This window comes from Pteropus alecto, unplaced genomic scaffold, assembly GCF_000325575.1.
Source record: "Pteropus alecto unplaced genomic scaffold, ASM32557v1 scaffold10, whole genome shotgun sequence".
NCBI lineage: Eukaryota > Metazoa > Chordata > Mammalia > Chiroptera > Pteropodidae > Pteropus > Pteropus alecto.
Window position 1 is genome coordinate 5,474,240 of NW_006431210.1, and position 25,555 is coordinate 5,499,794.

Genomic DNA, 25,555 nt, shown 5'->3' on the forward strand with positions numbered 1-25,555 from the left:
TATTTATTCTCACCTCCTCATTTCCATGGGAGTAATAGACTTCCTTGCTCCATTGATATTGATTTTGCCTAGATGGCTTGATTTGGAGAGGAGTATAATCTCCACCATCTTTTAATGTCGGGTTCAGTTATGTGATTTGCTTTGGCCAATAATATGTCAGCAGACATATGACAGAGAGACTCTTGAAATGCTCTCATGCAGCTGGGCTTGTGCTCTTGGGTCTCTGTCATTGCCATAAAAACATGCCCCAGAGAGTCCACTGCTCCAAGGAAGAGGATGACGGAGTCATGGAGCAGAGCCACTCCCGGCTGAGTCCAGCCTAAATTAGCCATCCAGCATTTCCCTCTTCCTCTGCTCATCTGCAGATGCATGAGCAATAAATGCCATTGTTTTTGCATCACTGAGATTTTGTGGTTGGTTGTTACACAGTATTATTTTAGCAATAAATCATGTTCCTAGAGAGGCAAAAAAGGAAATTCTCCCTTTCAAAGGTTGGATGCATTAGAAAGACAAGGCGCATCTTTTATGAAGTTTAATACTTCCCTCTCACACCCCCTTCCCTTCACTCCCATCTTCCTCCTTGAGACCCATCTCCTTCATTTCCATACATTGGCAGGGCTCTAGCTACTTTCTGACTTTACTTGCCCTTTTCACTTTCCTTGTGCCGTATCAATAAATGTTACACAAGAATTTTGCTCCTGTTCCTTACGTCTTCTTCTCTCCTTTAAGTATCATTTTCAGGGACTTGTATCACTCTCTGTGGAAAGCTTCCAAACTCTATCCCCAGTCCCCAAATTTTCCTTAGGTCATAGCCACAGAGTTCTAGCTGCCAACAGACTGTCTCCAATAGGTACTCTTCATAATAGTTGTCACGTGGTACTCCCAAAGCCACGGCCAGCAATTGCTTCAAACTTAGTCTTCTGTTTCTTCTCTCTTTTACTGACCATCTCCCAGGTCATCCATACTCAAAAAATCTTAACTATTTTTTTTTTTTTTTTAGGCGAGGCAACCCTTGGTTGGCCTCACAGATTGCAAGGAACTTGTCAGCTTACAATCCTTTATTTTTTTATTTTTTATGCCTACAGCACCTGTTCTTCCTAGGTGGTTTCCCATCCAAGTATTAACCAGGCTCGACTCTGCTTAGCTTCTGAGATCAGACGGGATTGGGCTTGTGCAGGGTAGCACAGCCATAGATTCAAAAACCTTAATATTAATAGTTAACTTTCTCTCACCAAACCAAACTACAAATTTAGTAACTGCCAAACACCTTGCAAGTGAATTATATGTGGTTTTGATAAGGTTTGTGGCAGTTTGTATGTAAAGGAATACTATTTGGAATAATTTTGTAAATCAAGGAGTGACTTTGGTAATGCGACTTTGCCCTGGAACGTGTTCTCGATTTTCAGGATTTTTACTATACATATTTTTCTTTTTTTTTTTTCTTTTTTTTTTTTGAATTAAAGGCAGAGTGGTGATGGACTTAAAGTGGAGACTCACCTATATTAAAAAAAAAAAAAAGAGTTGTGGGAATCAGTGAAGATTTGGGCGGGGGAGAAGGGACATATGGAAACAGAAGCCATTCCCACTATCAAAATTAAAGGCTGGTATCTTGTGTTGTCCTATTAAAAAATCAATGCCTAATAAAAATGTAAGCAGTATTAACCCAGACTAGTAAAACAGGGATTAAAATTTATCATGCAGAACAGAGACCATAAAAATTCTGCAGCTAGATTTCTTTTTCCATTCAAAAAGAATACCACACTATCAGTTTTTATACAGGCATTTAACAAAGAACCTCCAAAGAGATCCTGGGTGTAAATCTCATAGTGTATGCTTTATTAATTGTTTTATAAGATTCTAGCTATCTTCCAAATCTGGCTGAATTTCTATCTCATTGTGTACTATTAACAGATGTTCTGTAATGGATAGTGATGAGAATTCTGAGCAAAGCCCCCAGGGAGAAGCAGATAGAGCTTATCAGAGCACCTTACCAAGTTGCAGAGTTAAAAATGACTCAGAGAATATTTATTTGATGAATTCTAGGAATGAATGATGGCTATGTTTACCAAGTTTCTGTGAGGTTTACTGACAAAACAAGTGGTTAAGGCTTCTTCCAAGCACCCACTGGTCAGGGGCACACTCATATTTTCACATTCCATTAACTGCAGAATCTGGGGTTTTATACGTTTATTTTTACTGCATGGTATATTTTAGTTCTTGCTCCAGTCAAGTTTTTTTTTGTGCAAATGGAAATTGAGTAAAATTCCTTCCTGACTCTGTAGTGACCCTCATTCTTTAACCCCTAAATTTTTGAGTCTAGACCAAACTTCATCCATTTGAAAATATCAATGCTTAGCAGACCAGAGTGATATAAAAGGGGACTAGAATGAGATTTTCAGAGGTTCGTATGGTGGGGATGGGGATGGGCAGAGGGAAAATGACTTTACTGGACCAGCGTTAAGCCGAAAAATCATATTGCAACACTTATTCGACACTATACCCACCATAGAGCATGCACCCATACACCAATTGGGGTAAAACCTAACAGTGAGGTGCTATCATTTCTAGGATATCCTCAATAGGGGGACACTTTCATAAGAAGCAGAGCATGTTTCAGAGATAGATAGTAGAAAAAAATCTGAACTAAAACCAAGAGAGGTTTAGCCATCTGCAGTCAGAATTATACACTTTGACATTTTAATTTTTTTCTTCATTCTGAACTGATGACAATTGGCCAACAGAACATCCTTCCTGCATATCAAAACAGGATGTGTATCAGAAGCCAGATGCGTTTCACTCCAGACCAACCCAATCACACTCTCAGTATAAGTAGCAGTCATATTTTGTAAAACTTCTATGGGTGAGTTAACAGGCAAAGAAGGTTAAGAATAGCTATATCTCTAGGAAATCCTTATAAGCATATAACTCAGTCACCCGAAGGGGTAACACATTAGTTCAGCAAACATTTATTACACATCTACCGTGTAATAGTAGCAATGTGAGAAAATGCAGATGTAAGAATACTAAGAACCACTCTCATTATTAAACACTCAGTACAGAGTCAGCGCTGGCTTCATGAGTATGAAATCTGTTCTGGTGCACAGGACTCTGAGCTGAGAAGAGCTGCATGTTTTGTCCCATGCTCTGCTATCACTGTCTTGAAATTCTTGATCCTTTTGGAACAAGGGTCTCTGCCTTTTCATTTTGCATTGGGCTCTGTGCTAGCCGGGGCCCAATGCAAAATGAAATATCAAAGATTCAATATGGCTAACCGCAGTGGGACACACTGCCCCACTTTCTCCATCTCCCATTCCATCAACAGTATCATTAATGCAAACGGGTGTATCTTTGTTGATAACAGGGGTTTTCCAATGTATCATCTTTGTGCTGAAATTCATCAGCTATTTCCTCCTATGGGTAATTCACATTGTCTGATCCTCTCTTCCCTGCTTGCCAGTAGCTTTTCCACCCCTCTCTCCCCCAAATGTTGCTGTCTTATGATAAATGCCAAAACAGGGTACTTATACTCGAGTATCAGAAAATGCTTCCTGGGCAAACTGAGGAGTCAACAGCCCAATTTTAAGGTGGAGTCAGACACAAGAATTCCCTGTAAACTAGGTTGAAAGCCATATGCGGCTTAGAGAAGACTGGTTCATAGACATATTCCTTCATAGGAGGAAAGAAGTAAATATCTCTGAGGCGTCGAAGAGGAAATTGCATGTGAGGTAAGCTGTAAAGAATGCAGAGGTGGAAGAACATAGGAGCAAGACACCAGAGTCAAAGGGAGCAGCGTGAGAAAATGCGAGGTGGTAAGAAGACTGACATTCGTCTCCGTTATTAAACACCGAGCACCGGGGCTGGCTTCGAGGGCCCACACTTAGAAGGGCACATGCTTGTTTTAATGCTCTGCTGTCACTGTCAAATTCTTGATAACTTCTGAAAAAGGAGCTCCAGATTTTTATTTTCCACTGGACTCTACAAATTATGTACCCTGTCCTACTTAGCACTGTGTAAAATGGCGTACATGTACTATCTCACTGAACCTGTGCACAGCCATAACATATCATTATTACTGTGATTTTGTAGATGAGGGAATGGAGGCGTGGGGTGGTAAGGCACTTTCCAAGTGATACACCACAAAGAAGTGATGAATCCAAGATTTGGATCTAAATTTTTCTGTCAAGCGATGTGTTTGAAAAGACAGTGGTAGGCCGGCTTTCCAAGTAAAGACAGGAGCAAGTGGCTCAGCTGGCTAGACTGCAGGGGACATGAAGAGGATAAGCAGGAGACCGAGCAAGAAGGCTGATACTGGATCACTGCGGTCCCTGAATGATTACGGACGCTTTCCCTTGGGACAAAGGGAAACACGGAGTGACATGATCAGGGTTGTATTTTAGAAAGTTTATTATTATAATAGTGTCTACGATTATTTGTAAGGGGACAAACACAATAAGGCATGAAAAAGACATCTGGGGCTCATATAGTCCTTCAAGCATGGGTTAACAGGATTAATAATAATGAAAATTAATGTTTAATGAGCACATACTCTGTGTCAGACACTGTACCTGGATTATGCTGTTTAATCCCTATCTTAAAGGGTTAAGATAGCCCTTAAGGTAGGTACTTTTTATTATCCTCATGTTATTGATTAAAAAAAAAAAAAAAAAGAGGCAAAGGTAGTTTAAACAACTTGTTCATGGTTACATGGCCAATGAGCAGCAAAGCCATCATTTAGTTAGCTTCTAGACCCAGTGATCTGAACTACAATAAATATCTTAACCAAATGCCTTTTAATTTAAAAAAAAAAAAAGTTCTAAAATACATATGAAAAATTTTAGATATAATATTAAGGAGTGCTGTTTTTAAAGAGGCAAAGGTAGTTTAAACAACTTGTTCATGGTTACATGGCCAATGAGCAGCAAAGCCATCATTTAGTTAGCTTCTAGACCCAGTGATCTGAACTACAATAAATATCTTAACCAAATGCCTTTTAATTTAAAAAAAAAAAAAGTTCTAAAATACATATGAAAAATTTTAGATATAATATTAAGGAGTGCTGTTTTTAAAAAGAATCAGGAGGGTAGAGTTTTAGCAGCTTTGAGAATCAATTATAAACCAGTATTATTTAAAACCTTTGTTCTTGGCACAAAAACAGAAACACAGATCAATAGAACAGATTGGAAAATCCAGAAATAGAATAAAATGTTGTAAAAAATGTAACACATGATAACACAAGCTTCCCATAATAAAAAGTGTTAGAAAGAATTATTTAATAAATCAAATTAGAATAATTGGATAATAATTTGGGGAACTGATCAGGTATGATCTATATTTTTATACTGTATATAAGAATAACCTCTACATGGATTAAGGAGTTAAATACAAAATATTAAATGACAGAAAACCAGCAGGAGATGGAATAGAATATTTATCAGATTTGTGAAAGAACAGTAACTTCGGCTTTGAAGCAGTGGAATAAATCATGAAGGAAAAGACTGACAGATTTGAATACATAAAAAATTTAAAACTTCTGTACAGTGAAAACAGCAAGACTAAAATAAAAAGGACATTATACTGAGAGCAATATTTGCATTCCAATTGACAAGGCTTTAAAACTCAAAACTATATATATATGTGTGTGTGTGTGTGTGTGTGTGTGTGTGTGTGTGTGTGTGTGTATATATATATATATTCTCATTCAAAATTATAAGAAAAATAGGCCTCAAAATATAACTATGTAAGATATGGAAAAAAAGATGAATACACAGAGAAGCATAATCAGTAGAGAAAAAAATAAAAAACTGTTCAGCCCACCAAAAATTAATACAATAAAAATAAAGCAAACCTAAGATTCTTCACCTTTCTAAATAACATTTCTCCCCAAACTGGCAACACCCAATATTGCCACAGTTGAATGGAAACGTGTACTCATTCTTTACTGGTAGCATCATAAACAGATACAGCCTTCTTAAAAATCTGGGTCACAATACATAGCCAGGGTCAGGCTCAAAACCGCATTAATTTTCATAATCAGCAGTTACATATCAAGCATTTTATCTTCTGGAAATAATAAAAGCAAAAGTGGATGTGAGCGTGAGATGTTTATCTGTTATTGTTTTTAATGGCAAAATACTGGAAACAACATGAGCGCCCAAAATTAAAGGAATGGTTTCATAAGCCGTGAAGCAGACTATTTAATAGGGTAAGATGTTTTAAGCTTTTCCTTTAAGAAGTTTAATCCAAAGGGATGACGATAGAGACAGAGGTGGCTTGAGGTGAAGCAATATTAAGAGAAAATAATGAAATACTTCTTTTAAGGTTGTCAGAGCCTAAGTGTGTATATCATTTGAGGGGAGCAATATATGAGAGGGGGAAAAAAATGAAAACGTGAAAAGGAGAGAGAGAGAAAAGGAGAAAAGCGGAGAGGGTCGGAGGGAAGGGACGGAGAGGGAAGAAGGCGATGAGGCTGCAGGGACAATGAGGTCTCAGGCAGGACACTCAAAGATGAACACGGAGATGAGGAACGTGCCTCCCTCTGGAGTAAAGACGAAGAAGGAGAAAGAGAAACTCGCTGGGAGTGAAGACTAGGGTCAGTTTGTTCCTTTGGGAATTTCTTACTCCGGCGAGGCGAGTCTTTCCTGGAAGCCCTGACTCCAGAGATGCTGTAATTCTGTAACATCGCATAACAGCGTTGATTCCGTCAGCAGTAACGTGTCACTTCCCAGCTAGGAAAGGAAAAGCGAGCAGAAGTGCCACCAGGGGGCAGGGTTGGTACTGGCAAAAGGACTTCAAAGATACCGGACCAAAAAAAAAAAAAAGTCTTTTCCTTCAACACTGGGTCCATTCTTTGTTTTGCAGCAATGAATATTACTTCCAGAGCATTTCCTTAGTGGCTGTGTTATGGGTATGAACTTTGCTCCATAAACTCAAGTGTCCAAGAAAGTAAAATTACCTAATATCCTTTGAATACAATTAAATCTAACTTCAAGCCACTGTCTCTTCTAGGCCAGGTTAAAAGTCAAGCTCAGTCATTGCCATAGCTCGCATAGCCCTAAAGGTCCTGCAGAGGTTCTGGGAGTCTTAGCCAGTGCTAACTTGTAGGTCCAATATATGATACACTCATGACCTGAACCAACAGGATCTCTTGATATGCTGTTACTACGAAGTCCTTATCTGTTAAGAATGGGCAGATTCCAACAGCTGGAACACACACACACACACACACACACACACACACACACACACACACACGAACCTCCTTAGGGTACTCGAAGAAGGGAGGCTGGGCATCATCCCTCCCTGTGGAACTCTGGCCTCCTGCTCCTCTTTCTGCTCCTCTCTCCATGTGCCTCCTGTGCCTGCCTCTCTGCTTTCAAACTCCTTGCCTTCCTATATGAGTCTCATCACTGGCCAGCTGAGGCTTTCAGAAAACCTGGGAAGACAGATGTCTTCAAGAAACATGCTTAAGAGAGACCTGGAGCCCAGAGTCCCTGTCTAGTCCTCAGGATGTGGAAAGGAGAAAACATAAGAACAGAGTAAACCCACCTGCTTTAACTGTACTGTCACGTTTACCGTAAGATGACAGTGCTTAAAACTTCTGTTTATAAGTCTGGCAGCATGTGATAGTGAGTTTTGATTTTTTCTGTCAGATGAGCCAGAACTTGGGCATCCCTCAAAGCTGACGATCGGCCAGGGAATGACCATCAGATTGGCTGCCATGGAAGGACAAAGACAAATAAGGGACACACCCTCACCCCAAAGAACTTCCAGTGATACAGGTACAGAAACAGATAACCGTGGACTGATAAATTTAGGTAAGACTTGCAAACCAAAAGCCTGAAGGCCAGATCTCACTGACAAATGTGTGCTCAAATCTGTCTATCGAGCATCTCTTAAAAAATAAGAAGGCCTGCCACCCCGGACCTGCATTCCCACATGGCAGTCCTCATTAGAGCTAAGCAGGGGCTGCTCCCTTTGGTTGGGGCCACTGCTCTCTAGTTTTTCAGAGTCCCCATCACTCCCAAACGTATTATGCCCAGTCTACTTCCTTCACTGATGTAACGTCTATAGGTATTTGGGTTTTCAACCTCTGAGTAAACTAAATAAAATTACTTAGGACACAGGGGTAAGTGTTTCATAAAGACTAATTAAACTTCTGCCTTTCCTCAGTGCTCACCCTGACATATCTGGAAATTTGGAATTATTTCAGAAGGCTTTAAGATTTGAGTAGAGACTAAAGAAACTGGAATATTTAAATGTAATCAGCAAGTGTTAGAGACAAGGCCAGTTGTACTCCTGGCTTAGAGCTGAGTAGACTAATCCTTATGTGCTGAACACTAAACCTAAGGTACAAAAATATATTTGTGAAATACAGATATTGCGAAATGCAGTTGTTCTTTGGCCCCATTCTCCATTGCTAGTATCCACGGTTCCCAATGAATCAGCCAGTCGCCAGTGAACAAGTGTATACTGGTGTAAGTGAGCTGAGGGGAGCCACACGCATGGATGTTCCTCTTTCAGAACTAGTGTTGTCCTGACCTCAGGCCTATGTGCTCGGCCTCAAGCTACAGAGACACCCGGCTTCATTTTGCTCAATTTTAATTTTGACAGATAGGCCAAGCTCAGAACTTCTTCCACGGTAAATCAGAAAAGCCCAACAAAAACAAGAGAGGGGAGACCATTAAACGTAGGAAAGAAAAATAAAGGAAAGAAAAAATAATTTTTAACAAGGACATCTGTACTGGTCTGGCTTTCCTAGGGAGTTCAAGTTACTATCCATGAAAATCCCTCTCTATGCATCTGAAACTAAAGTTTAAAAAACAAAAAGCAATATAAATAAATTTAATTAATCAACAACAATGATTTAAAAATTTCATTCTTATGTGTTGAAAGGTATTGTTTACTACAAAGGGAAAGTCATGAACTTCTACATTGTGTATGCATATCCAATAAGAATGTTGTTGGAATATTTTGCTGGTTGAAACTTTATAAATCCAATGGAATAAAGCTCTTTAGAAAGACTATAACTAAACAACTAGGTAAGAGAGATGAGCATAAAAGCCGTAAAACATTCAGAGTACTCCATGTCCTCAGCAGAAGGGACACCCCAGATTTCCCAGCTGATTTCTGAAGAAAGCCATACCTCTATGAGACGTACCTAAGTGGCTCCTGGACCCTTAACTGCAGAACAACACAAGAAGAAACTGATTACAAATAGTAGTATATCTGACAAATTGTAGATAATAGCATCTCTACCTGAGAGAATACATAAAATAACAGCATTTTATCTCAGGTCTTCATAGTTTGGGGAAAAAGAATACAGTATCTATAAGAAACAGGAAATTCATTAAATAAGCAATTTTCTAAATCTGCATCCTAGCCACTATCAGAATTAGAGCCTCTCAGGTCACATTCAGAAATAGTTTATTTAAAAAGCACTTCTATACTAGATTTTCCTTACATATAAATTTTAAAGAATGTGTAACTTTAAGATGAGTGATATCTACTAGGAAACAGAATTTTTGAAGAACATAAGTTCTATATCATAGTGTTAAAAAAGAAACTCGTCTTTGAAAATTAAAAACAAAACAAAACACTGTTGCACTTTTAAAGAAACGCATGTTTTTAGTTCACAATCTAAAAATGAGTGATTGGATATACCAACGGCACAAACGCTAATGGAAAGACAATTAGAATCAGAATCCTCAAAAATAGACAGAAGCTCTCAAAATGCGTATAAATTCTTATGCACATTTGTGAACACACACACACACACACACACACACATGCACATACATAAGGCAGAATTACACGGAGCATAGCAGAAGGCACCGAAGCCCCAGTCACAATCCCAGGAAGTGGTCCGTGTGGATGTCTTCGCTGTGTGGCTCCCACGGAAGCGCATCACCCTATCCAGTCTATGCAGTCTCATATTCAAGTGCTGTCAATCAGAAACATGCCAAGGAGAATACTACGTTCTCTCTAAAGATATCTGCAATACCATATCAAGTTATATGCCAAGTAAGCAATAAAACAGCAAGCCCACCAAGTAGATTCTAAGATTTAGTCCCCATCTACTGCTAAGGAGAAAGGAGTCATCATAAAGCTGTAAATGACTAACATTAGTCACAAATCTACAGGTCAGTAAATAAAAAAAGTTGAAATGACCATGCATGAGGACAAAAAGACGACATGCTAACTACTTTTAAGAATGTGAATTTTTTTGGCATAATGAAGAATTATTTATGAAATGTCGACAAAAGAGAAAATCTCCTTCAGAATGTTGATGAGACAAAACAAACTGACGGAACTTTCAATTACATTCTCTGGGTCTTGTGCTTTTCAGTTTATCTTTGCAGTCAATCCCTAACATCCTTGGCTTCCATATCTGATCACTGGGGTGAGGCGTCAGAAGAAACAAGCACACATTAACTAATTTTAGGCAATCACTTTAGAGAACAAAGTATAACTCTACCGAAATGCTGCAAGCTTCAGGGAGTCCTGGGAAGCCTGTTGAAGATCTCACTACAGACCACCAGTGAAAATGCCTCTGAATTTAAAAGCAGTGCAGATAGTGGGGGGATTTTAGTAAGAAGAGAGAGATGGAAAAGAAGAAAAATTATATATTATGTCTGGGAATAAGTCATGAGAGAAAATAGTTTGTAAACTAATTAATTGATTGAACATTGTATAATCATGGTCTCCAATCAAAAGTTTCCCCTGTGGTATAAGAAGAAAAGATGAGAGTATCTCCTAACCGTTAAAAAATTTTAATTCATCCTTTAAAAAATGTAGTTTGTGGATTTTATATAGATAGATAGATAGATAGATAGATAGATATAGATATAGATATAGATATAGATATATAAAGTGATACATGTTGATAATTTTAAAACAATCAACACATATTGGGGTGAATGCTGCATTATTTTTTTTAATTGTTAGGAGTTTGTGGTCAAAACTTGCATAGCCTTTAGCTAGATAAGCACTCAAGTAAATCTATGGGTTCTATAAGTCAGTTACTCAATACTGTGGTTTATTATTATTATTGTTACTATTTTCACAAAAGCAATATATATTAATTGTAGAAAATGAAGAAATTACAGAGAACTACTAGAGAAAGGAAAAAATCACCTATAACTCTCTCTCTATTTTAGTGCTTATTATCTATCCCTTATCTAACCATACATACTTTATCTGTGTTTAAGTATCTATATATAAGCATATAATTTTCAAAATTATCAAACTACAGCAGCTGTCTTATAACTCTTTAATAAATAATAAATTATGAGTATGTTATTTAGGAACAGAATTTTAATTGTCTATACACTAGAAGTTTGCATAAAACTGCATACTAATATTTACCTATTTCCTATAGTTGAATATTTAGGTTCTTTTAAAATTTTTATTATTTTAAATAATAGCTATAAACTTCTAAGTAACTTTACTGCCACCATAATTCTGTTACTATTTCTAAAGGACACATTTCTATAAGTGGAATAGCTGGAAGAAAATATGTGCTAATTTCAAATATTTGATATGTGTTATAAAGTTGGTCTTGTACGAATGTATGTGCCCATTAGTAATTATGAGTTCCACACCGTCCTCACCACACTAGGCATTAACATTAAAACCATGGTAATTTGCCAATTTGATTAGTGAAAGCTATCTATTACCTAGTTCCTAACCAGTTTCCTAACTAGTAGGAAAACTAGTGAAACTCCTCTGGCTGTTTACTCATGCAGGGGTCTCAGTATTGGAAGCCACAATAGATTGAGTTGAAAATATCTGAGGATAGGACGTGGAAGCCATTGGATGTCAAGCAGATGGGCCTCAATTTGGTCTTGTGGACCACTCATTCCCAAGGGCAGATTTGGAAATTTGGGCAGATATTTTTGTTTTCACTACTGATGTTTAGTAGGTGGGGACCAGAGATGTTAGCAGCTCTGCAATGTGCAGAGCAGTCTTGAGCTATGAAGAACTGTCTCATGTCTTGTACTTTCAAATGTCCTACTGGAAATGCATGAGGTGAGAAGCCTGATTACAATTATCCAAGCCCATAATCCAACTCTATTCTACATACTAATGCAAAATATTGTGCCCATTTTTAATAAATACTGTTTTCTGCTACCACGTACACCAAGAAGAAAATGTTTTCTTCACCGTTTTACTAAGGGTTGTGTACCACTTTTTAAAATCACATTGCTAATATCACACTATTTCTGTTATTCGTATCATCAAGATCACCTTCTTATAACAGTCTGTATTTGTTTATGGCTCACACTCACTGTGATTCTAAGAGTACGTGTGAGAATCTTATCACTTCCTCATGTCTTCTAATTGTCACACCCAAGCATGTAATGAAATACATGTCTTTATTATAAACTAAGTTATTTTTGCTTCTTATTACATGTGAGGCCTTCTATTGCCTTTTACTAAATGACATGTGGGTAGGTAATAGTTTCTACTGTTTTCATTTTGTGAAAGTAAAGGAAACATTAACAATATTTATTCTAAACAGTGGTGATTGGGTCTCTAAGGTTGAAAACTGCTGCTGCAGAGAACAGGAAGCTACTCAGAAGCTTCCAGCAGGAGAGTGACATGATAAAGCAGAGCTGAAGGTATGAATGCGCAGAAAGTAAAAAAAGTAAATGGGAAAAAGACTTGGCAGGAGGCAGAGACCAGAAAATAGGTAACCTCAATCTGGGCAGGGAACTAATGAAGACCTAGAATCCCAATGCCTCGAAGAATCAGAAAGAAGAGCATTTTATAAACGACATCTTAAAAAGAGAAGTCCTTGGAACCCAGTGATTGAATATAGTGTCACAGAGTGACTGTCATAGTGTTATTAGACTGCAGAGTGATTGTATTCTCAAAAACAGTCTCACACATGTACAAATACATTTATAAGCACACACACACTTCCACACTCTCAAACTCCAGAGTCATTACCAAATAATCCCTCTCCTCTCCTACTGTCAAAGGGAAGACTTATCACCCCACTGATTCTGAAATCTGACAGCTCAACCTGACACTTGGCTGAATCTAAGCGGCAAAGCCTTATTTGGTTTATTTGTTTGTTTGTGATCCTTCATCCTAGATAACCCCCAAATAAATTTCAAGTGTGTTTAAGTGCATTCCAGGTTATGAATCATATATTGCTTTCTCATACTACAGTAAGCATAAAACCACATAGATCAACAATAGATATATATGCCTCCTTTCTTTGCCAAGTTTATGCACACGCACCTCCACAAAGAGAGAATAAAAGGAACTAAGAACCTGAGAACCAATGATAATTTGTCTGCAGTGTACATGTTTACTAACCAGAAGCAACCACAACAACTAAAATAGAGTGATATTAGACTAGACAAAGGAAACATGGTTGTAAATAGCAGAAAAACAATTCCAAAATGAAGGGACAGAGAATCATGGATCTTAACCGTGAGAGAGCCAAAGCTGGCATATACTGGGGATAGAAGAGAGTGTCCTGATTTATATTCAATTTTCGGTTAAGAATAAAAGTGTATTATATACCAAATTATCTGATTTTAGTTTCTATATCCATCATCAATTTTGAATTTTCTGATAATAAGTAACATAAATATTTCTTTAAATAATGGAAGAGTGAACCAAAAATATCTCCAAACACAATAGGACTATTTAGTTATCTGGATCCGTGTCTGTACATTAGTACCAAGTCAGTAAAACACAAGTTATCACATTCTTGGTTGCTTTTCTTAACAATTGAAATGTGAGAAAAATGGCAACCATTTCCTTATCGACTCTAAGCAATATTCACCCATCCCACCAAAAAAATTTTAAAAAGTCAGTTGCATTCCATCAAAGTGGAAAATGTCCCTAGAAACCTCACCATTAAATTCTCACATTGTCCAGCTCTTGTTTCTTTCATGGGTTACTTACCACCTGAAATGTATTCTTTAGCACTGTCCCATTCACAGTGTGTGGCAACAGTGCCAGACGAATCCCAAGAGCTGTGTTAACTAAGCCCCAGGGGGGTAACGGAGGGCTTGTCTCTGCAAAGGCACAGATAACACCATCCCTCTCCCCCACCTCTGCTGCCCGATCTCAGGTTTGACAAAAGCAGAATATTTCTATATTGACTGTGTATCACGCTACAGTGCAGAAGGCTTCATGAGCCATAAATAAACAGAAAACGACCTGAAGTTAAAAGGAGATGCTGCAGGTGAGGGTATAAGTGGCTAAAGCTTAACGGATCCCTCTTCCTCCTCATTAGGCACAAATTCCAAGCTCCTTGTCTTGGAAGACTAGGTGCCCATGCCCTACCCTCTGCCTGCTACTCTCATCTCACCTCCTACTGCTGTTCCTTTGTACCCCTGTGGTCTCTGAATCACACCCTCCTCTCTTAAGACTGAGTCATTATAACGTCATTCTTCCTGGAATCCATGTCTTTGTTCCCTACTTATTGTTGAAGGCTCAGCTCTAGTGTCACACATTGGGGTAGATATCCTTTCCCTCTGCTTTCACTGCAAACAAGGTTTATCTACATCTAAGTACCTGCTAGTGATCTTATGATTGTCTCTTTACTCATTTCTCCCCCAAACCCAAGCTTCTTAAGGGCAGGGACTGAGTCTGTTTGATGTTTTTATCCCCAGCGCACTGCACAGTGAGCACTCGGTAAATGTTTGTCGCTTGCCTGACTGGGAAGTTTTTCCTTTTCTTCCAAAGGGCAAGTAGAAGGGCTATTGCCTGTTAAAGCTGTTAAAACTGTCATTGATTTCCCCTGTTGAGGGTAGGGAGGGGGCTGCAAGTGAGAGCTTTTACTAACCAGAGTCACAGATCTAGCTGTGCTTGAGAGGGAAGGCACAAGGGATAGAGGATTACCTAACTTGGTACCAACTGCTGTGAACGCTCACTCTATATGTCATGGCCACAAAATCCTCAAGGGGATTCCCACTAGTTCACTTCAATATACACTATGTCCATGCAGCAGGCGAGTAGGATCATGAGACTTCATAGCGCCTAGGGGTCCGGGTTAGAGGCAGGATTTGACCAGCAGTGCCATGCTAGGGGAGATGCAGGTGAAACACAAGAGTCCCTAGAGCCCGGGGCTCCCCTTCACTCTGCATTGTCAATTTGCACCAGATGTGTGTGAAGACACGTTCAAGCAGATTTTATTCAATGATCAGTTGCAAGCCATTGCTGGCATCTCTTCTTTTTTATCACATAAGCCCCTTGGGCATAAGATGCAAGGCCTCTGTTGGTGGAAAGAACAAAAGGCCTCACACTCACAAGAGTACCAGATTTAGACTTTTCACATTATCTCCAGCCGAGGTGATGCAAATAGTCACAGACATGCACTAGCATAGCTGAAAGAAGAAACAGTTCATCATGTAACTTTAATCGTGTGTCCTATTACCAGATCACACTTTCTGAGGTGTGCTGTGAATTAGAATTTCTAATAAATTCTATTATTTTACAAATGGCGCAATTATCTTGAATTCGTGTATGTCAAGTATATCAACTTGTTAAATAATGTTTACAACTTTTTTGGCATGACAGATTTAATAAACTAAGAGCCACCTCTCTAGTTCTTCAAGAAGTTCTTGTGAGTACAGAATCATTAACAGGATCAATAGGCAATGGCATTCACTCTATTTCATTGAAAGGAAAAATACAATTTACTTATTACTTACCAAGTTAAGTTTTTCCCAGAACTCAGGTCCTTCTTCCATCTCTCTGAGGCTCGGCGGAATGTACCAAAAACAAATATTGGCATATTCAGGCTGAAGATTAAGAAAATTTGAAAGTTGTTTTATAAACCTAAGGTTGATTTTAGAATGCAATTAAACTCTTTGCTAGTTTTTTTGAGTTATCATGTCTGTATTATGTTGATAACAAATCAGAATCTGATAGCATAGACATCCATTCTGCCTTACTTCTGATAACAGCCTATTGGGAATTTTTCTTCTCAATCAGGTGCACCTAGAGGGTGCTTCCCTCTAGATAAGGGATGAGCACAAGATCAAGAATAAATATAATAAAGTTTGAAGCTGACTCCACCCAGTTCTGATACTCAGAGCCTGATACACACATGCCCAGAGAGGCCTTGGTTCTTCAACTTCAATCTTAATCCTAAAATTATTTCTTATACTCATATCCTTCCAATAATGATAGCCAAAGTTGTCTTCTATTACCTGCTCACGTGACATGCAAAAATCCCTGATTATCTGTGAGTTGATAACATATGACATAATTGGGTTTCACTTAACCAGCCCTGCCATGACTCTAGCCAGTTCTACTCTGGCGAGGGGGAAAAAAAAGCATCACCTGACCCCTAGATCACAAGTTTTAAACATCAGTAAGGACGTGAACCAGCTAAAAGCCCAGAATGGGGATTTTCTATCTTTGTGCTTGGAATGCCCAGAGTTTGGCCAAGTTCATCAGAGAAAAGTCTGAAGAACTGGCATTTTAAGAAGTATCTCAGGCTATTCGGCAGTGGGTAGTGCATGGTCTATGTGTGGGGAACTCTGATCTAAAGTGGTCGCAACCCAGTCATCTCCTCCAGTAATCTGCGTTTCTATCAGACGTGATTTGGTTAAACATTGGATAACATTCCAGAATAGCCTTTAGTCCAGCCATTGTCACATAGACAAAACCTTTCTCCACCACACCCTTCGTCCTCACTGGACAAAAAAATAAGGCATGCCAAAGGCAATCACAAGACTTGTACTTGATGACCAGATGTTTTGGGACATTACGTTAAGGCTTTACAAATTACACACACAGAATCGTGTTTAGTAAAGATTATGAGTCATGTCCACCAATCAGCACCTTCCTTGTCTAATTCTTAGCATGGACAGTATTTCAAATGACTTTTATTTTTCCACCACAAACACATTGTGTAGGCAATAACCAATGTTATAATAGTTCTCAGTAACTATCAGAGTTATGCTTCAGTATTAGTATAAAGCTTCAAAGTATTTCAGAAAGAAGAAATAGCTACCATCTCATATCTTAAAATCAAAACTGGTACTATTTAGAGTTCTGATTTTAGTGGATTTTCAATCACAAACAAATGTCCAGAAATATTCCCAGCTCAACAAGGTAAGTTCTTGTTCTGTTCATGCTTTCACCTTTGAAACCTGTAACATGCTTACTGGATTTGACAAAGAAAAAAGTCTACAAATCTTCAAAATATAGAGTAGTTCAAAATGGAGTACTATGTAATTTGACTCAACTTCCACAAATATTAATCACGAGACAACAATAGTCTTTACAAATCTATACAATTTATACTTGGAGTTCTGACTTATAATTGATTTGTTATCTCTAGAGTTTACTGGCCTTCAAAATTCTTTAGTAATTTAATGTAAAATCTTTTAAAATAAAATAACTGTGGTTTATTAGAAAGTAGAAGAAAAGTATACTTATTGTCTGTCACTAAGTTCTAAGAATTCATGTCTTTATATTAACAAAGATGTTTTTCCAGATACCATTTATTTCAGTTATCAATTTCTCACCTCTCAGCTACAAAGCCACCCTTTCTCTGTGTCTGGCAATGATGGAGGTGGACTCTATAAATATTTCTCCTTGCCGTCGGGTCCAATCTTAGACTTTATCAGCAGAGGGTGCTAGAGAGACTCCGAGAGGGAAAAGGTATCTTCCTGGTTTCGGTGTGCCCACATTATGAACCTCCTGAAGTGTGCGTAGTTCTTTTCAGCAGCATTGGTGACCAGCAGCCAGTGGCCACCCTGACAGCTTCCCTCAACACCTGCTCTTTGCGTGGCTTCATGGCAGACTAGCAGCAGGTGGGCGCCCATAAATGGCCTTTTCTAGTACACTCCCCTCAGGTGGTTTCATAGGAGAGAGTAGCCAGTGAAGCACCTTGCCTTGCATGGCTTCTCTGGCATCCCTGTGAGTTGCTTGAGTAAGTTTTAAGGTATGGTACTGCCCTCAAAATGAGTTCTCCCAGCACCTCAGAAGGTGGATTCCTAGAGAATTCCACTGGTGTGACACCTCAGTGAACTTCTCTGCCATCCATTGACTCACTCTGTGGCCTCTTCAACCAAGTTGGATCTAAGCCCTGGGAGGGAGCAGCTCTGCCTTGGGTGCTCCATCTCACTTGTAGGGGTGATGGTTATTCTTTACATCTGCTATTCCTGTATTCTTTAGTTTTTTTTTCTCTCTCCTATGAGGCATTCTCTCATGACTCCAATCTCCTGGTAATTTTTTTTTTTATTATTATAGAATGATTCACAAATTTCTGTGTCATCCTTGCACAGGGGCCATGCTAATCATCTCTGTATTATTTCAATTATACTACATGTGTTGCCAAAGCGAGCACAATAATTCTTTATATTGCGCTTTCTCGCTTCAAATGACTGTGCAATTTTTGTCTTCTTCTTGGATCATGATTAATACATCATTAAATTAGTCCTTTTCATTTGCATGGCAACATTATGAGTCACTTTGCAATAGTTTTACCTGCTACCAGATCTGTTCTATATTTTTTTAGAACCTAGAACTTTTGAATCACCTTTTAAAAATTTGCTTCCTTTAGTAAGTTTCTGTTTAGGTATCTTCCAAGTGACGTATCTATCATTTCTTTTGCCTAGTCTCTTTTAGAATGGTATGGCTTCAAGGATCTGACATTTGAATACTGTGAAATCCTTCTGACACATCATTTTATTGAAGGAAATTTGATGCTCCATTTGGTGGCATGCCTTTACTGTGGTCACTTCCAAAATTATTAAGAGTTGGAAAAAATATCCCTTTACATATTCACAAAAATGTATTTGAATTATTCCAGAGTGAATTTCTTCAAGAGGCCTCAGCTCTAAGGAGTATTTTCAGAGTAGAAACATTCATGAGCCACTTAATTTCTCACAAAAATGAAAGTATGATATCTTGGGTGTCTTAGGAACACATTTAGTATGCTCTCCAATACCATAAAATTTAGAAGGCATAGAAATGAATCCAAGTGTCTAAACCACACAGATGATAGCGCAGGGTACAAAAAACCTGCAGTAATAGAAAGCATTGTCACAATCTTTAAAAGTTCATGCAGAAGTAGAGAAGTGTCACTAAAGAAAAGATGGATACATTTTATTCTGATTTTCAAGAGAGAAAAAAAAAAAAAAAGATTCCAAGAAATAAAGCAGGTGTTTTGATGTCAATTCCAGCAAAGATTTTTGAGCAAGTGAGATGAGATCTCTTAGGGAAAAAAGTGAATGGGCACCAAGATGTAGTAGCTTGTATTCTCTAAAACTGAGTCACATCAAAAAAATTAATCTTCTTTGCTTACAGTGTCATTAGATCATAATAATAGCAATAAAAAAAAGCATCATGCATTTTTATATGTATAAATGTAGAATCTAACACAGATTGAAACATAGATTGAAACAATTGATCATGCAAATATAGAATGGAGAAAGGAGGAACAGTGGATTTTAAATGACTTCAAGCTCATAAGTTTTAAATAGCTGATTAGATGACTACAGATTTCAAAAGCAGCAATGAATAGAATGAAAACCTTGAGTTTTGTAGTCACTTGGATGTGGTTTGAATCTCAACTTCACCAGGTTTTTGCTTGGATAAGTGTCAAACTATCTCTGTTTTACTTCCTAATGTATAAAATGGAGATGACATTGTTTGCCCCACAGAGTTGTTTTGATGCATAAAGAGGTCATTTATTTCCCATATTTAGTAATAATATATGGTATTCAGCGGGTACACTCTATTAGTTTAGTATTCTATTATTTGAGATCATATTGATAGAAAGAGATATCCTTTTCAAGTGAATAAATGCCCTCACTAAAATCTGTGAGACACATCACTTTGTTAATTTCTGCATACAATATTTGAAGGGGAACATTAAAAAAAATTAGAGCATGTCCAAAAAGGGCAACCAAAATGTTCAATTTAATAAAAAAAATTTATATGTTCCAGATATTGGAATAGACATCGGGATGAGAATAAAATGACTTACACTTATATATGCATATCCCCAGGAAATCAGAAACTAGACATGACACTAGGTACAAGCAGTTAAACTGCAATGTAATGAGCATTACAAAAGAGAAATTTCCCATAATCCAAGTAACACCCCTGGCAAAAGGAATGGTTCACAGGTAGAAGCCAGTGATCAAGGAGGATAGCAAAGACTTGGAATGAATAGATGACAAAGTGTACTGAAGAAAGGTAAAGTTGGAAGTGAAGATGGGAGTCATTTCATAAAGGGCTTCCTCACATGCCATGCTTGGGAGTTGGTCTGGATCCTAGAGGCAATGGGAGTTACTAGAGAGTTTCAATCTAGGGAACAGATTTCATTTTAGAAAGGCCACAGTGAGCTGTAGTGGCTGGAGGGGTCTAAAACTAGAGATGGATTAGGAGACAGTGCCTAATTCAGAAGTGATGGGAGCCTGAACTAAGGCAGTAGCTACAGGAGTAGAGAAGGTACTCAAAATACATATACATAAAAGGGAATGGAGACAGCAAAGACAACATCAAGAGTTTTCTTTGGATGGATCATATTGCTAGTGGTTCAATGAAGAATGCAGAATTTGGGTAAGAAAAACTGCTACACTTCAGATTTGGAAGTCTTACATTTGAGTTACTTGTAGGAGTCTAACTGAAAATTCCAGGACATGTCCATATACAAAGGACTAGAGTTTAGGAGACAAGACAAGAATGGAGACATTATTGAGGCTATTGATAATAAAGCTCTAGACATTCATAAAACATTTCAGGGAAAGTATGTGAACACATGAAGGGCCAAAGACAAAGGAGTGAAGAACAACATTTCACAGGCTACTCAGATGAAGAGACCTGCATATAGAGACTAAGAATAAAAAGTCACATGGAAAGGAGAAAAACTGGGAGAGAAAGTCAAAGAAACCAAGACAGGAGAGGACTTCAAGAGGGATGGAGTAGATAACGTCATAAAATGCTGCAGACGTACAACCAGATGATTACAGAGAGTGAGTTGGATTTAGAAATTAGAAGGTTGTTGAGATCTAATAAAACTATACGAAAAGGGAATTGTAAATTGCAATGTGCTTGATATACATTAATAGTAGGGTTCAATAAGTATTAGAAAATGAGTAATTAGAGCTCTCTGGAAGAGGACTGTGACTTCTCTGACACAGAAAGTGTTCAGGCAGAGGTTGACCACCTGTTACAGATACCATCAGAGAGGTTTCCTACACTGAGCAGAAAGTTATCTAGATGTCCTTGAAAATCCTTTGTGACTCAGAAAGTCAATAAAACCTAAATAACTCTTCCTAATGTAGAACTCAGGGAAAGAAAAGAAAAAACTTGAATGATTAGGACTCTCCCAAGAGATCAAAATAAAATATGTGAATGATAGTATAAGAATGAATATACCTCTAGGAAAACATCTATTAGATCTTAGATGCAACCCAGGAAAACAGAGGTATGATTTTCAGGGGCCTACGAATAATGCAAAATCATTCATTTGAAATGATAACTTTCAATCATCTTTAAGAAGATATGCATTATTTTTGCTCTTTTCAGGAAAAGATATTCGAGTACTAGACACTTTGTTTTGTTGTGTTCATTTACTGCTTTCAATGTTGTACTTAACACTCTCACTGCTATCTGCTACACAATGAAAATATATACAGTGGTCCTCCCTTATCTATGGTTCCATTTTCAGCAGTTCCAGTTACCCACAGTCAACTGCAGCCCCAAAATATCAAATGGAAAATTCAAGAAATAAACAATTCATAAATTTTAAATTGCAAGCCATTCTGAGTAGTGTGAAGAAATCTCATGCCATCCCACTCTGTCCCACCCAAGGTGTGAATCACCCCTTTGTCCAGCATCTCCACCCATTACACCGCCCACCCATTAGTCACTTAACAGACGTCTCAGTCATGATATCGCAGTGTTTGTGTTCAAGCAACCCTTATTTTACTTAACAATGGCCCCAAAATGCAAGAGTAGTGATGCTGGCAATTAGGATATGCTAAAGAGAAGCCATTAAGTGCTTCCTTCATATGAAAAGGTGAAAGTTCTTGACTTAATATAAAAAGAAAAAAAAATCTTATGCTGAGGTTGCTAAGGTCCACTGTAAAAACAAATCATCTATCCATGAAATTGTGAAGAAAAAGAAATTTATCCTAGTTTTGCTGAGAGGCCACATTCATATAACTTTCATTACAGTATATTGTTATAATTACTCTATTTTATTATTAGTTATTGTTGTTAATCTCTTACTGTGCCTAATTTATAAATTAAACTATCATAGGTATGTATGTATAGGAAGAAACACAGTATATATAGAGTTCGGTAATATCTGCAGTTTCAGGCATCCACTGGGGGTCTTAGAACAGTATCCTCTGCATATAAGGAGGGGCTACTGTATATATAATTATAGATTTTGACTTTTCCTAAACTGAAAGAACTGCAGTTACACGAACATGAGCTCCAAATGAATCTTTGTATCTTGTAAGTATATATTAGGATTACATTTAATCAATCCAAATAAAGCGTCTGTTAATAAAAAGAGGCTAATCAACTTGACACATGTGAAATTCAAGGTCTAAACTTACTTTATTTCTGCAAAGAGAATACAGAGGAAAGAGGCAAATGCAGATGTTATTTAAACATCCTCATAAAGAGGAATTCTGGAGTATCATTGAAAAAGCCACTTTCACTGCTTTTGGGCCATCTGGCTGCCATAGATGAAATATCCAGGGCAGAAGGCTACCTAATAATTAAAACCCACCTTGAGTTTCATTACAAAAATGTGAAAGTATGTAGTTCCGAAAGAGGATGGTGAGAAGTGCCTCCCTCAATTTTTAAGCCTTTAGGAAGAATATATAACTTCTAAATCAGTCCATCTTTTTACTCACCACTTTTTGTCTATCAAAAACTGTGCAGCTCTGAGGTGTACAGCAATTTCCCTAAGCAGTGTAGCTCCCATAGCCAGAGAAATAAAAAAGGCAATTCAAACTAAGAAAATAAAGAGGCAACTCAACCTCAAGAAAATAAAGATGGCAATTCAAACTCAAGAAAATTAAAAAAGGTGACTCGAACTCAAAGTCAAGCCAATCATATGGATGTTATTTCACCCCTACAGGCTTATGTATCTCTAAAATATAGACATTTGCTCGCATAATCATAATGCCATTATCATGCCTAAGAAATTATTAATATTTTGTGGTATTATACAATAACCAGCTCATATTAGAAATACCCCAACTGTCTCAAAATTTGTTTTTTACAATTGGTTTTTTCAAACTAGAATTCCAACAGCTGCATGTGTTGCATTCAGTCATTATGTCTCTTCCATCTCTTTGAACCTAAAGTGGTCATTGCTACTTTCTCTTTGACTTTTCTTCATTCCACTAACCTGTTTAAACCCACTCAGTGGTCTTGTGGAGTGTCCCACATTGGAAATTTCTCTTCTTGCTTCTTTGAAGTGTTACCAGGAAGTCATTTAAATATGGATTCTTTTGCTATCTTTTGAAGTTCCTTTATATCCATATTTTTCAGGAACTTTGGACTCCTTTGTAGCTAATGGTGGAAGCCAGTCAGAATTCTCTGGAGCCGGGTTTCCCAAACTTGTTTGAGGACCTGGACTACTGCAACAGTCTCCCAGTCTGTCTCATTTATTCTTTCCCTGTCCTCCCTTGACGCCCCTGCCTCGCCATTCTTCTCTAACTATGACACCCAGTACAATCTTTTAAAATGGAAGTCATACTCCTGTCTGCTTAAAACTTCTCCAATGATTACACTTGTAATAAAAGCCACAGGTATTACCATGACCCACCTGACTCCAACTGATGTGGTCTCTGCCTACCTCTCCAATCTCAGCAACTATTGCACGTCCCCCGCCCCCCGCTTGCTTAATACACCTTTTGGCTCCTCAAACACATCCAAGTCTTATCAACTTTAAGCCTTTGCTATCATTTATTGATTCTACCTAGAACGCCTTTCCTTCAGCCATCTGCAAGGCATGCTGTTTACCAACTTTCAGGTCTCAGCTCACAAATAACCTCAGGGGGCCGCGCCTGAACTACCCAGACCAAACAATCCATCCTCCTCTCACAAATTGTTTTAGCATTTTACCCTGCTTATTTCCATTATAGTACTTACCCCATCAGTACCGACTAATTATTTATTTGATTATCTCTCATCAATTTGTTTTCTTAAGACTTCTCACTATCTGATATTTCCTATGTGTTAATTTGCTTGTTATTGTTTGTCACTTTTTATTTTAATGTAAGCACCATGAGAGCAGGGAACTTTCCTGCCTTATATTTCCAGTGCCTGAAACTGTGCCTGGCACACAGTAATCGCTCAATAAATCTTGCTAAATAAATGAATAACATCAAAAAATAGCCAGATTGTTTATATAGGCTGTAATCTCTAGATGATTTTTATATTAGGTTAAAAACTGCTATTGAGTATATGCTATAAGAAGATCTAAGAGAACCTCATACTTTATATTTCTTAAAAATTAGAATAATATTCCTCATATTTTCTAACCACATATTTGAAGGAAATAAACAATATCTCTATCTATGTAACCCACCTATTTCTTATGTATAGGAGACACTCTAACAATAAAATGACTTATTTTCCCATTGTTCCAAAGCTAATATGCTCTCATTATTTTATAAAAAGAGAAAGCTATATGCATTATTGTTTATTCACTTAATTGATTTTTCACATGCAGACACCACTATAGCACAGTTGAATATTTGCAGTACAATCATTATGCAATTTATATATCAAGATAGAGGTCATAATTTATTCAGTATTATCCTTGGTAATTATTATTGAGCACTTTAATTTTCGATACTTAAAGGCAAGTGTGTTCTCTGAATCCAACAAAGAAAAAATACTCCCTAATAGAGTAAATTAACATAATGGACTCTATGAATTGAGCTAATGACTTGTTTCTAAGTCTGCAACACAAAAACCAATGAAATATAACAGATTAGAAAATTACCACCTTCATCACTGTTGAGTGACAAAATCACAAGCACAATTCTGCAATTACTTACTTCCATCAGTAACTTGAATCCTTCTCTTTTCTTGATTTCTTCTACTAGGTACCTTTAAAAAAAAGTCAATAATATTTATAATTTGCATTTTAAAAATTCTATGAACATGACTGATATACAACAAAACTGTTATTTCTGATGCAGAGACAAGGCTTAGAAATACAAGACTTAGAAATAAGAAAGGATACAAGTATAGATATAGGTATGGATTTAGATAGATACTTCTGAAGCTCGAGTAAAGATATGTTTTTTGATGAGATTATGTCTCTCTCACATGTTAGTATTAGACTTTAACCCCTTTGTAAAATCCACACAAAGTAGATTGGCTATATATCTCTGACCATATGGGCTTCACATTCTTATTCTAGATGGGGATTTGGCATAGGGACTTAACTTACTTAGCTGGCTTGGGAGGAATGAGTTTTTGGTGTATAGTCTTGCTTGTAAGTTTATTCAAGATCAAAGAAGCCCAGTGCCATCTTTTTCAAGGCCAAGACAGAGGGAAGGAGGATTGATTATTGGTATCATGTCAA

At 37.6% G+C, this 25,555-nt stretch overlaps 1 protein-coding gene and 1 non-coding gene across 4 annotated transcripts in view; both read right to left on the reverse strand.

Moving 5' to 3' along the window:
* Positions 1-25,555, reverse strand: part of GADL1 (glutamate decarboxylase like 1) — a 151,626-nt gene that overhangs the window by 33,611 nt on the left and 92,460 nt on the right. For all 3 annotated transcript variants that reach the window (XM_015596856.2, XM_025039184.1, XM_025039186.1), the window contains 2 exons: positions 25,023-25,074; positions 15,678-15,767 (listed from right to left, as the gene is read on the reverse strand). In XM_015596856.2, the coding sequence (XP_015452342.1) occupies positions 15,678-15,767; positions 25,023-25,074 (142 nt within the window). The remainder of the gene's footprint in view (positions 1-15,677; positions 15,768-25,022; positions 25,075-25,555) is intronic.
* On the reverse strand, positions 18,222-18,328 carry LOC112470313. The gene has a single exon (XR_003042939.1). It is a non-coding gene; the product is annotated as a U6 spliceosomal RNA (small nuclear RNA).